General features: G+C 32.7%; 1 protein-coding gene across 9 annotated transcripts in view; it reads left to right on the forward strand.

Annotated features, from left to right (window-relative positions):
• The window catches only part of Mef2a (myocyte enhancer factor 2A), a 154,167-nt gene that overhangs the window by 121,938 nt on the left and 17,585 nt on the right, over positions 1–14,644 (forward strand). For all 9 annotated transcript variants that reach the window (XM_047542248.1, XM_047542256.1, XM_047542247.1 and 6 more), the window contains one exon: positions 7,949–8,136. In XM_047542248.1, the coding sequence (XP_047398204.1) occupies positions 7,949–8,136 (188 nt within the window). The remainder of the gene's footprint in view (positions 1–7,948; positions 8,137–14,644) is intronic.

A 14,644-nucleotide genomic window follows, 5' to 3' on the forward strand; every position in this document is an offset into this window, starting at 1 on the left:
AATACCTAATTATATCCACACTGTATTAAATTTTCTTAATGGAATTTAAACAGATAAAACCTATCGTAGGGTCTTATCTAACAGATAACAGTTGAATATGAGAACATTCATGAAAGTCTTACCAATTATACATTAAGATTGCAACATGAATTTTTTCCAAAATATTTATAAATAATTTCTTTTGGACACAATTTTAATTGTTTGCATCCCCATACTCTCTTTTGTGTACATTTTCCCTTATGACCCTGCCCCCAGCAAAACTAAGTTCAGTGCCCACCAAAATTTGGGAGAACTTAATATCCTCCTCTTTGCATCTGTAGCTCATATTTGCACCATCCCACTTCTTCATTTAGGTTGTGGTAATATACTGTTAGGAGGCCAAAAAGGCCTGATAAGGCAAATAATCTGTAGAAGAATTAAACAGTATCTCAGGCCTTAATCTACTTGGCACATGATCCAAACTAACTAGGTACACTCAGAAGCATAAAACATAAATGAAAAAAGAACAGTAGAATTACCCTCCTGAATTTGGAGTTATTTGGCACAGACTTTTGAATTTAACATAACATAAAAATGTTTGCTGTTTTCAAGAACATAAAGAAATTGGAGAATTTGGATAGAGAACTGGGAAATTATTTCAAAAATGAAAATTTTAGAACAAAAAGTGCAACATTAAGAACTCAACAGATCAGTCTCATAACATTGAACAAAGCAAATAGTAGAATTAGTAAACTAAAAGGAAAGAAAAAAGGAAAGAATCAGAATTTTGGAGACATGAAAGATGGAAAATTAAGGAGGAGAATAAGACCTAGAATACACAGTGAGAAGGCATAATATGCATTAAGTTGCAGTTCCAGGAGTTAAAAACAGAAAATTGAGCAAAAGTAGTATTTGAAGCTGTAATCACAGAATTATCCAAAACTGACCATAAAAACAAAAAACCCACAGTTTCAGAAAGTTGTACAGAATTGAATACAAGTAATGATATGCTTTTGAGAAATTTCAGAATAGAGGAAATTCTGAAATTCAGAAGAGTGTACCTCAGTGATAGAGTGTTGCTTAGCAAGTATTTTTGAGGTTGCAAGCTCAATCCCCAGTACCGTAAAAAAATAAAGGACAGAAGCCTGGGAAATAGTGAACAATGATCTAGGCCTCTATCTTAGAAAGTTAGAAGAGCTTTCTAACCTAACATAAGTAGAAGCAAATTATAAAAAGCAGATATTGCTGAAATTAAAAATAAATTGAATTAGCAAAACAAAAAATGGTTCTTCAAAAAGTCTAATAAAATTGTTATATTTCAGCAACATTCAATTCAGAATATTTTCTAATTTCCATTATAACTTCTTTGACCTGTGAGTTATTTTGAAGCGTATTTCTTGATTCCAAATGTATGGGTATTTTCTGGTTCTCTTTTGGATGGTTTTGTAGCTGAATTGTTATAAGTTCCCTCCATATGATTAAACTCTGAAATTTCCTAATGCTTTTTTTGTGGTCCAGTGTTTGATAAATTTTGTCTGTGTTCCATACTGGAAAAAAATATTTAGTATAAATATGGGTTTTAAATTCTCCATTTGAACATTTTATACATATTAAATGCATGATAACTTATTTTCAGTCCAGGTTTAGAAACTTGTGGTAGAGCAGTTTTAGATGGTTTCACTTTACCTATAAACTATATATATATATATTTTTTTACACCTGCCCTGTTAAGGGTAAGGAACAGCATCAGTCAAGATGACTGGTGCTTCCCTTGATGCCCCAAGGTACCAAACATCTTAATGTATTTTCCCAAGTATGCCTGAATAAAACATCATTTTTTATTCACATTAATTTGTGAAGTGGCTCTGCATTGTTTTACTAACATAATTTTAAAATAATCAGGTTAGGCAGATGGAGTTTAGTAAAAACAGATGAAACTAGAGCCACAGCATAATGAAAACCATAAAAACTGAATAATAGCCTCATGGGTGTTCAACAAAGTATTTAATGTATTTTGTTTACTTTCCACATGGCTGAAATTTTTCATGTAGATTATATACATGTACACATTAATGTTTGAACTTCAACAGTAGATTGGTTCAAATCTGGGATGGGTCAATGACAAGATTTGTGATTTTGGTGAATTCTAATCTCTTTCAATCTCAATCTACTCAGCTACAAATCTGGATTTATTCTTTCAACAAGGCTTTTTTATGTGACTAAATAAAAAATGAATTATTGATGTAAACTCTAAGAACTGATCTGAGCCAAGTTGTATCTCAATGTTGTATTTGTAAAATGATTCATCTGCCGAAGATACTTTCAAAAAATCTACTAGAAAAATATCAAAATAGATACACCAATCTGTGATAAATATGAATATGGGGTCCCTAATGTTTTTTTTAATATCATTTTTACTAATACCATCAATTTTAAATATATGTTTACAGATGAGTTCTCCATTTGTTTTGTTACGATTTTGATTCGTTGCGTCTTCTGCCTGCTTCCCCAAAGCATGCATGTACTACTAAAAGCAGACTGCCTTGAGCTTTTAAAGCATTGAATAAACTCAGAATAGGAAGACTTCTTTAAGAAACTACAGAAAACCTAATTTATAAAAATTGAAAAATTTTTAAACAATTTGTTATAAAGAGTGTTTAATTTGTGTTAAAATTAGGAACCTTTGTTCATTAAAAATACCATAAAAATAAAAACTACAGAGGGGGGGAATATAGCATGTAAATAAACAAATAGAGGGGTTTTAAATGAAGAATATTTATAAACTAATAAAAAAGGAATCTCATTTTTAAAAAATGATGCATGAGAGCATAAGCACTTCACAAAAGAAGTTCTGTAGGTGTCTAATAAATGTGAGAAGATAACTCAGTAATCATGGAAATGCAAAATTAAAATCATAGAGCACTGCATACCTGCCAGAATGGCTAAAATCAAGTGGATAATACCAAATATTGACAAGGCTATGGAAAAACAAACTTATATATACTGATAATGCAACAGTCAACATTATCTGCTATAGTTGTGAATAGGCTTATTTATTCTCTGATACAACGTTTACTTACCCTTATATAGTGCAGAGAAATGCATGTGTGTACCACACGTGCCAAAAGGGACATAAAGAATGTGTTCAGGAGTCTAGTAGTGTAGCTTTGTGGTAGAACACTTACCTAGCATGCTTAGTACCCTGGGTTTGATCCTCAGCCCTCCCTCTCCAAAAAATGTGCACAGCATTATGTTAGTTAACATCTAGAAATAATCCAATTGCTATCAACAGGATAGGTAGATAAATAATGTATGTTCATATGAAGGAATATAATACTACAATGAAGAAACCATAGCAGTACTCAACAAATGTGGATGAATTTTACCAAATTAATATTAATAAAAGAAATTCTAAATGATTCTCTCTACATAAAGTTTGAAAGGCAAGCAAATAAAACTATAGTGTCAGAGGTATGTATATAAAGATGGTAAATGTATAAAGAAAAACAACTGTTAAATCATGATCGTAATGACTTTAGGTGAGACTGTTGGTAGGGGACCCGGTTATGGAGACTTCGGGGATTCTGGTAATGCTATTTTTCTTGATCTGAGAGGTGGTAACACGGATTTTTTTTATGATAAATCCTTGAGCTGAAGTCTTTTTTTTTGTGCATTTTCTATATATGTTATGGTAACAGTAAAAATACTTTAAAAATAAATATAATACAACTTGATGTAAAAGAGGAACTTCATAGACATCCCCAGAAAGACTGTGCAACCTTGTGAATCTTGGACATTGTACCTGTCCAGTGATGATAAGGCAAGCCTGTTTGAGATGAAAGCCAACATGCTGAGGATGGCAAAGTAGAAAGCTGTCACAAGACTCTTGGTCCTCAGTGTTTAGCTGCTAAAGCAGCTGAGCCTGGAATCACTCTTCACCTAGTCTTATGTGAATACTAACTTTTCCTCATTCTTAAGAGAAAAAGTAAGATAAAATATAAGCAACAGGTAGGAGACTATTTAATAAATGGATAGGCATTCATTTGTGCCTAAATACACAATTAAAAACCCTATTGATATTTTAGAAATTAAAAAACATATTTATTGTTGGTAGTAATCATGAAATTCAGATTTTAAAATGGTGGAAAAAAACAACTATTTTTATTTACTAGTTCCCATCTAGTGCCTCTTTTTATTTTGGCACGCAAAACTGAAGAATGCATGGTGAACTGATGATTTCATATATACTTTTTGGACTTGTAAATTAGTAACAATTTTTTTGGAAAGGCTTTATTCAAGATAATTCAGTAGTCATAAAACGGTTTATACCTTTAAACCCCCTAATCCCACTGCTGGGAATTTCTCCTAAAGGAATAAATCAGAATATCAAAGGTTCATTGCAATCATGTTTATAGTAATGTATAAAGGGAAAAATCAACACATTCAGCAGTTGAAAGTTAAGTAAATTTCACCAAACTGCCTTTTACTTGTGATCTTTTACTTACATGCATGTGGCAAATAAAAAGGAGGGTAAAATCCAAACATTGTAATAATTAGGATGGTGGGAATATAAGTGTTTTTCCCTTTCTTTTTCTATTTTTTTAAACTTCCTTTTATGTTATAGTGATATGGTATCCCCACAGTCATAACATTTTTATTGTAGAACATTGTTTTTTCCCCCATATCAAGGTTTTTAAAAAAAATTTTAATTATTCATTATCTGTGCAAATTAAACCTGGTAGCTTTGTTCATATTGTAAATTGTATAAATCCTCCATAATGTCAGTCTATTTATTTGATTGTGATTTACTAGATATATTTCTCTACTGTAAGTTTGCATTAAATACTGTTTATATTATAGTTCAAAAATCTTTAGGAACTCTTTAATTTGAGGCATGTTTAAATATCAATCATGTATTAAAATGATATACTTTTCCAAAAATATTGAGAAAGAAAAATATATATTGGACTAGAAATAGAAAAGCTCAAGAAGCTCTTAGAATTGAATAAAGGTAAAGTAAGTGTTTGCATGGCAGTGCCAGTTAAAAAGAGGCGATGGTTGAGGGTATTTAAAATGGGTTGAGTTGAGATGATAGTCATTTATCTAGGGAAAAGTGGCCATCTGATGGTTCAGTATAGATTAAAATGTTAGACAAAGTAGAAATTGATATTTCAGAGTCATTCACATTGATTCAGTTCACGTTTCAACCATCATGTTGCATGAGGATGCATGAAATCCCTGAGAAAATAAAGTTGCTTCTTTAGGGCTACTTCCCAGGAGAGGTGGAGAGGGAGATGATAGTATTTGGGAAGTAGGATCCTAGGAGCATTTTATGTTTTCTGTTATAAATTTTTAATGGATAAGATCCTGTTGTCCATCATATGGACTCATCATCAAATTAAATGAATGGGACATCAGTTATTTTAAAATCTACAGTCTTTTTTCAGTTTCAGAAACTTCAAGCAATTCTTTATACAAATGACAGAATTTGAAAACTTTAAAAGTATGTTTTTGCTTATTTTTTGAGTAACCTGATGCATTTTTATCAAATTTTATGGAAGGTTCATCACATATGATAAAATTAAGTTTTGCACCTTTCTGTGTAGTTTTAGAATCCTTTGAAGTTTGCTTGTCAGTTGAATGAACTAAATGGATTCACAGTAAAACATCATTGTCTAGAGCTTATCTTTGAATGAGTAGTATTAAGGACACAGAATATTTTCTACCCACTTGAATGCATTATTTTAAACTGATGTGATTTATATTCTGAAATATGAGACAGATTGATAATTAGATAACCTGCCTAACAGCTGGAGAATCATAATTGAAATTAGATCTGTTAAAAATTCCTGAAGCATAGGTATTGCGGCTTAAGAGTTTTTTTTTTCCACATTTATGTTAGAGTAGTAAATTACCATGATAATTTAAAACACATTTTAACAACAATCACATTAAATTAGGCTTACTCATTTATAGTAGACCTTTTAATTCCTAAATTTGTAAGTTGTTGCAAGATGAGTTATATACTCAAACTATCTACCTCAGAAGTCTATCTCAATAGTATCTTCATTTTTATCATAAAATTGAACTGGAGGTAAGAAGGCATATAACTTAGTATACCACTCTACAAAATAACAAGTTGTACATATGAAATTATCTTAGCTTTAGCCTGGCAAGTTACCAAAACCTTACATCATCCGCAGTCATTATCATGCTGACTTCACACTTGGATCCTTTTCAGTCTTATAACTCAATTCTTATGAGTTAGTGTGATACCATATAAAGAGTATCATAGCCAGGTGTGGTGGCAAGAGGATCCCAAGTGTGAAACCAGTCTGGGCAATTTGGCAAAACCCCTCTCAAAATTCTTAAAATTTGAGGGAAAAAAGGACTGGGTATGAAGCTCAGAGGCAAAAGTCTCCCAAAATGCATTTTAGAATCCACAATGGAAAATAGTATTCATGCTTCTTGATATGTTCATTATGTATTTATATCATATAATATCATTGAGAGGAAATACTGCTTGTATCCTTCATATTTGAATGCAAGTCAAGTAGTCTAAATATAATATTCAAAAAATATTCACGCCATTATATATTAAGAGAAACTGTTAATTCTTTTATTCCTGTGCAATATCAAGTTTCTGTTAAAACTAACTATTTTGAATAAAATTATGAGAAACATTTGTGTTCTCCAGATGTCTGACTTAGCACTTACTTCTGCCCACCCTGTTGCTGAGCTCTACTCTATAGGGGATGGCCCAATGAAGAAGTTGGTTTTTTTTTGTTGTTGCTTTTTGAAGCTTAACAGGATGTAGGAAATTGCTCTGTGGGTTGTGGAAAGGAGATTCAGCCCAGATTTTTTACAAACCCTTTCAAGATAATGGAAACAATCCAGGAAGTAGGCTCATAAGGTTAACTGAAATACCAGTCCTCACAGCAAAATTAAATCAGACATATGAATTAAAACTGGTAGGTCACTTGGTAAAAAGTTTTAGAGAAAGCAAGAGGAATTAGGTGAAAAGGTGGGAAAGGAGTAAATAACATCTAGAACCCTAAAATTCTGAATGACACCTGTTAGAGAGAAGCAACTATTTCTAGGTGCCATATGTAGCCTTTCTTTTCTCTGCCCCCTGGCTTTCAGAATTGAAACATGAAATGAAGTGATTAGGATTCAACAAAGTTGATTGTATCACATTAGCACATTAATTTTTTACTTCTCAAATAAGTAACACTGCTACATAGAGATGGGACTCCAATATCTAGAATGTTCATAAAACCAAGGGTGGTCTCTTACATTTATTTTATGTCTCTGTTGGTGCCCAAAAGTACTGTGTGCATAGAACATATACCACAATGTACTTTATTTCCTTCTTTCACCTAAGAGAGATTGACTTCTATTAGGGAATGTTAAAAGGTAAAAATAAGATGATTAAAATAGATAAACCACAATTGTTTTAGTAAGGACATTAATGGAAGCTGAATAAACAGAACAGGGAAAAGTAGAGCTACAAAAAGAAGTTCTCAGTGGAAGTGAAGCATTCAAGCTGAGTGCTAAGTAAGCTACAGTTAAGGAGTTGCCTGAAACCTAGTTTAGTACCCATAACCTAGTAGTGGTACTTTTGTGTCACAAGAGTGGATACGTGGACTGGTCTTAGGCATTGTTAAAACACTGTCTCCATTATTGTAGTCCCCAGTATGAGATGACCTATTAGAAACGTTTATAGTATTTTAAGTGTGTCTTATAGGTTCAAGCGATAATGCCAGAAAAAATATGGCATTCGTCTTCAGTTTCATGATGTAAGTGTTTGAGACTTTGTTGACTTTGTTTACTTATTTTTAAAATATTATACACGGTTAGTTACCTAGTGAGTTTTATTCAATTCATTTGTAACTCAGACTGGGGAAATTTGCTTTGTGTTTATGACTGAGTATTTTAATATCCCTTTTCATGTTAATAAATTTTCCAGGGAATGGATTTGTAAACTCAAGAGCTTCTCCAAATATGATTGGAAATACTGGTGCAAATAGTTTAGGCAAAGTCATGCCTACAAAGTCTCCCCCTCCACCAGGTGGTGGCAATCTTGGAATGAACAGTCGGAAACCAGATCTTCGAGTTGTCATCCCCCCTTCAAGCAAGGGCATGATGCCTCCACTTGTAAGTTGAACCTCTCTTCAGATTTATTCTTTAGAACACACATTTTATACTTAGTCAGTCTGTGTCTTCCTTTAGAATTCTCTGTACCTCTGTAGAGCCCACAAACCTTTTTTGATATATATTTCTACTCAAAATTATCATTTGAAGAGACACTTCTATTTGAAATGCACAAAAAATAGATTATGGAAAAATAGGAAACAATTTTTTTAGTGTTTATTTGAAATTAAAGCTAAATATGGAGAAGTTATTATGCTTAGTTTTAATTTTACCAGGCCAAAATCTTTGCTTGGAGATCTCATTCCCAAGTTCATAAATTATGACTTATTTCTTCTCTGTACTTTGAATACTTTCAGTAATCTACTATATGCTTTTCTGAGAAAGAAACACTACATTATTTGTTAGAAATTGTACATACCAGAGAGAACTATATTACAGGATAATACATTCATACAAACTTAAATGAACTACTCTCCAAATAATCTTTTTTTGCTTATTCCTTCTCAAATAACCTTTCCATTTAACTCTAAAGAATGCAGCACCCTCCCACAGTGTCTTTAGAACTCAAGAGTTCTAACTTCATTTGCTTTTAATCCCATGTCTGTGTTTGTAAAGAGCAAAAAAATATTTTTTCTCTCTTAACTTCTTGTAGGAAAAAATTAGAATACATATGCAAGGTTTAAAGCCATTTTTTGTTTAGCAACTATTTGAATATTAATAATACTAAGTGATATGCCAAGTGTTCTTGACCAGGTGCAGCTAGTGAAAGTGCCTTTCGTGTTTTTGCTAAGTGAAAATGAAACTATCAGATAGATAATAATTCTAATTGGTTTTTATAGACTATAAAACATCATATGCATTCTCTCATCTGATTCTCAATTAGACTTTATAAATAAGGGGAGATGAGAAAACTGAGCTAAATGTTAAGACCTTTGAGACTTAGTGTCTTTAAGTCTTATACTCTACCCAAGTCAAAAAACAAAGAAGTAGTTTTTCATTTGGAGGTACAGAAAGCTGAAAACTGTATCACTTCCGACTTTATAATGAAAACAACAATAAAAACTTGAATGTACAGCAGATTCAGTTTTCTTTGAACCATTATAGTGCTGAAATTCCAGGGCAGTCAACTGACCTGGGGGCTAGGAAAAGACAGATGCTATGGGGAGAGAGAGGACATTGGAGCACTAGGCAGGTCACAATGACAGGAGTTAAGCTGGGGTGGTTAGTGAATTACTAGAGATCAGGTATGCACTGGTAGGGCTGTTTGAAACATTTCTGGTCCATATTGTATACAGGGTGAGTCTGTCTTCTCTTATTGTCTTTTCCATCATGAACCTCATTGGGTGCTCCACATCAAAGATCAGGAATGTCCTGGAAAAGCCTCCCTTGTAGGAAAGAAGGGAAAGAGTGGCCACTATATTAGGAGCAAAAACATTTGTTTGGATCTTTCTTTCCTTTCTCTTCCGGGGAACAAAAACCTCTATGGGAGGTGAACAACAGTATCACTCTTAGGGCACTGGAGAAATCCCATTGTATCTGGGGTAATAGAAAAGGAAAGCTATCTCAGTCCATGATGGAGGAGCAGGAAGACAGGTTAGGTTGCAGAGAGTGGCTACATGACTGAGAAGGCCACAATCTGTAGCACATCACAGAGGTGAAGGCTTAAAACAGAATGGGACAATCCTTGGAGTAACAAACCGGGTAAACTACTACCCTCCTTCAGAGGGATTTGAACCTGTGGTAGAAACACTTGAAAGTAATGATAGCAACAGTAAAGCTCAAACACTATTCAATTCCTAAGAAAAATTAACTAATACCCTTTTACTATAGGCCCATCAGAAGGAATGGCATTGGTCTATAAGTCAATAGGAATTATCCAAACTGAAATACAAAGAAGACTCAAAACAAAACACAGAACAAAGTATCCTAGAACTGTGGGACTAAACAAATGGTTTAATGTATTTCTAATTGGAATTCCTAAAAAAAAAAAAAAAAAAAAAAAGAACAGTAGAAATAGTAGGGTGAATGCTATCAACACCCATACACATACACACATATATTTAGACTGCTAAAAGCAAAAGGTAAGAAAAATCCAAGACAGCCAGAGAAAAGAGACATTACCTACAGAACAAAGAAAAACTTGACCCAGAATTCTATAGCCAGCAAAATCTTTATAAAACAAGAAGATTAAAATAGACTTTCTTAAACAAAAATCATGAAAATTTATTGCCAGCAGATCTATTCTATAAGAGATGATTAAAATCCTTCTGCAGAAGGAATATTATGTCAGCAAAATCTTGAGTCTACACAAAGAAATGAAGAGCAGTGGAAGTGGAATAAGCATACTTTCCCCTACTTTTTATATAAAATTATTATTTTCAGTTTTAAATTTATAGAAAGATCATAAAGATAGTACAAAACATTTCCTTATACTCTATGCTAAATTTCTTCTAAAATGTTTTATATTACTATGGCACATTTGTTAATATTAATGAACCATTATTGATACAGTATTATTTAATGTTTTTGAGGAGTGTGGGTCACATATTTTGTAAGATGCCTCTCAGTTGAGATTTGTCTGATGTTTTTGTCTCATGATTAGACTGGGATTATTGATTTTGAGGGAAGAATGCCATATAATTAAGGTGCCATTGTCATCACATTGTACCTGGGGTGCATACTATGTACATGACTAATTGCTGCTGTTAGCTTGGTTACCAAGCTAATGGAGTGTTTCACAGTTTTTCTCTTTTACTTCCATGTTCTCCTCTTTCCATACTGTAGTTGTTTGAAAGGAAATCACTATATGCAGCCCAGCTTAAGGAATGGGAATTAAGACTCTTACCTTCTTGAAGAAAGAGTGCCTACATAAATTATTTAGGTTCTTAGGTGCAGCTACCTGTTCTTTCTCATTTGTTTAAATACTTAAATACTTACTTATATAAATATGAGCTCATAAGCATTTGTTTTAAATTTTGGGTTATATAACAAAATACCACTTTTTGTTGTTGTTGTTGTTTTGTTGTTTTGGTTTTTTTTGCCTAAATTGTTCCAGCTTTAGCTTTTGGGAGCCATTCACTTCTTTATTCCTTTGACATACTCTCATCCTTGTGGAGTTTTTTGCTTGTTTTGTTATGGTTTTGATGGGGGATGAAGGGAGGGTACATTTTTGCTTTCAGGCACTACTAGGCTCATCTCATGTATTTCCTATGGTAGTCTTACTATCAGGCATTTCTCCAAGGAACCCTGGTTTATTTTACTGGAGAATATTATTAGAAACCACAGATTTTGAGTGTTTCCTTCTTTTTAATTGCTCCAAAGAAGGCAACTGATTTTATAAAGCAAAGATATTGGCAGTGTATTTTGTGTCTACAGCATATGTAAAAATAAAATATATAACAACAAAGGATGGGAGGGAGGAGTTGGAGACAAACTGTTCTAGGTTCTTTATTCCACACAGAACATACAAAATATTATTTGAAGGTAAACTCTGATTAAATATGTGTATTATAAGCCCTAGAGTATCTATAGAAAAAAAATTTAAAGAAGTATAAATGATAAAAGTAAATAGAGGAGAGAAAGTATAATTATGAAAAATCCTCTGATAGTTTAAGAAAAGAAAATGATAACAGATAGAACAAATTTTTAAAAAGAAAGATGGTAGATTTTAATCCAACCATTAAATGTGGTCGGAATATATCAGTTAAAAGACAGATTGTCAGATTTGTTTAAGAAAAAAAAAAAAGACAAGACCCAACGATATATAAGAAACCCACTTTAAAGACAGAGAAATGAATGGAGAAAAATATACTATGCAGATAACCTAAAGTAAGCTGAAGTAGACATAATGATTTTTGACAGTGTAGATTTACAACAACAAATATTGTCAGGGAAAGGGGTGTTAAAACATTACATAGTTCAACACCGCAGACCTCTGAAATATGTAAAGTGAAAACTGATAGAACTAAAACATGAAATGGAAAAATCCACAATGGTAGTTGTAGTCTTCAAAACTCCTCTTTCAGAATCACTTAACTAACATCACTGAGCATCACTCAACCAGCCTGGCCTAAGACAGTGTTCTATGTTTATAAAATACTCGACAGCAGCAGGACACATACTTTTTTCAAGTATGTATAAAATACTCACCAGGATACATAATCCTATGCCATAAAACCTACCTTAGCAATTTCAAAGAATTGAACTCATATAGATTATATTTTCTGGCTATGATGAACTCAAACAGGAAACCAGTAACAAAAAGGCAATAAGAAAATATCTACATAGTTAAAAATTATACAATATACACCACCTCCCCTGCTGTGCTGGGGATTGAACTCTGGGCCTTTTGCATGGTAGGTAAGTACTTGGCCTCTTTGGAGCTATATCCTTGGCATCAATTAACATACTTTCATGTAACTTGAGGGACACAGAGATAATCTCTGGGGAAATTTATAAATGTATATGCTGAATGAAAATACAGTATGTCAAAATTTTGAGGATTAAGGTAGAGTAGTGCTGGCAGAAAATTTATAGTGTTAAGTGCATATGTTAGAAAAGAAGAAAGGTTCCCAAGTAAGCAATCTAAACTTTTAACTTAACAAACTTGAGAAATAAGAACAGACCTAACCCAAAGGAAACATAAGAAAAGGGAAAAAGTTGAGAGTGGAAATTAATAAAATTTAAGCCAAGAAAACAGAGAAAGTAATCAAATCAAAAATGTTTTTTTCCTCCCCGGAAGTTCAATTGGTAAATCTTTAGCAATGCTAATCAATCAACAAAAAGATCCAGGTTATTAGTGTTGAGAATGAAAAAGGGTACCTCACCCCAAAGATACTAATATATACTAATACTAATAGAATACTACAGACAACTCTTTTTTCTGTTAGATTTGATAGCTTAGATTAAAAGGGCAAATTGCTTGAAAAATACAAACTACCAAGGAATTACTAATTTCAATAATGAAGAAATAAGTTAACCTGAACGCTAAATAAATGGAAAGAAATTGAATTGCTAGTTTTAAAGCCTTACAAAGGAGAAAAATTTCAAACCAAGATGGTTTCATGTGAGCAAATTCTACCACACTTCTAAGGAAGAAATAATATCAATCCCAATTTTTTCTCTTTCAGGAAAAAATGGAGGAGGCGGGAACATTTCCCAACTCATTTTAAAGCCAACATTATCTTAATACAAAACCAGAATTAAGATATTATAAGAAAAGGCATCTACAGACCAGTTACCATCATGAACTCTAGACAGAGATTCTCTAATCACATTTTTTTTTTTTTTTTTTTTTTTTTTTTTTTTTTTGCAGTGCTGGGGATTGAACCCAGGGCCTTGTACTTGCAAGGCAAGCACTCTACCAACTGAGCTATCTCCCCAGCCCGACAGAAATTCTCAACAAGACATAAGTAAATAGATTCAGCAACATATAAAAAGGGTAATATATCAAAATTAAGTGGGTGTCATCCCAGGAATGAAAGGGTGATTATGTATTTGAAAATTCATCAGTATAACTCACCATGTTAACAGGATATGACATTTATTCATGATATTAAATAAAAACAACTCAGAAAACTGGAAGGGATCCTTAACCTAATAAAGAACATCTGCCAAAATCTTTTGCAGTGCTGGGGATTGAACCCAGGGCCTTGTACTTGCGAAGTAAGCACTACCAACTGAGCTATATCCCCAGCCTCACTGCTGAAATCTTAACAGGTAATATTAGTAAGGGAAAAACATTCAGTCTTTTATTAATATTAAGATTAGGAAGTGATTTTTTTTATCACCTCTAAAGGCTTAAGCCAGTACAGTTAAGAAAGAAAAATAAAATGCATGCGTATTAGGAAGGAAGAAATTAAATCATCTCTTTATATAGAAGATACAGTTTTTGATATAGATAAGCATGAAGAACATACAAAAAAACCTCTGAGACCAATCAGTGAGTTCAGCAAGGTCATAGGATATAAAACCAGCTTATAGAATTCTATTATATTCTTAAGCCATCAGTGAAAAATTGAAATTCAAAGTTTACCACCCTACCCCACAAAAGGGAAAGAAATATGTAGATAAAAATATAACAAAATATATGCAGTCTGAAAACTAAAAAAGACACTAACTACCTAAATGAATACATCATACTAATGGATTAGAAAACTCAGTATTGTTAAGATGTCATTTCTTCCCATATTGATCTATTAATTAAACATAATCCCAATCAAAATCACAACATATTTTTTGTACAAGTCAGTGAGCCAGTTCTGAAACATGTATGGAAAGGCAAAGGAACTAAAATAGCCAAAAGTTTTTAAATGAACAGAGTAAGACTCACACTTCCTGTTTTAAGACCATTTGTAAAGCTATAGTAATTCAGACTATGTGGTGTTGGCAAAAAACTGGGTATATAGATCAGTGGACAGCAGAGAGCCCAGAAAATAGACCTGTATGAATATATATTTGGCTATTTTATGACAAAGGTAGCAAGACAGCTCAGTGGAGAAAAGAGTCATTA

This window comes from Sciurus carolinensis, chromosome 2 (genome assembly GCF_902686445.1).
Source record: "Sciurus carolinensis chromosome 2, mSciCar1.2, whole genome shotgun sequence".
In the NCBI taxonomy this organism is placed as follows: domain Eukaryota; kingdom Metazoa; phylum Chordata; class Mammalia; order Rodentia; family Sciuridae; genus Sciurus; species Sciurus carolinensis.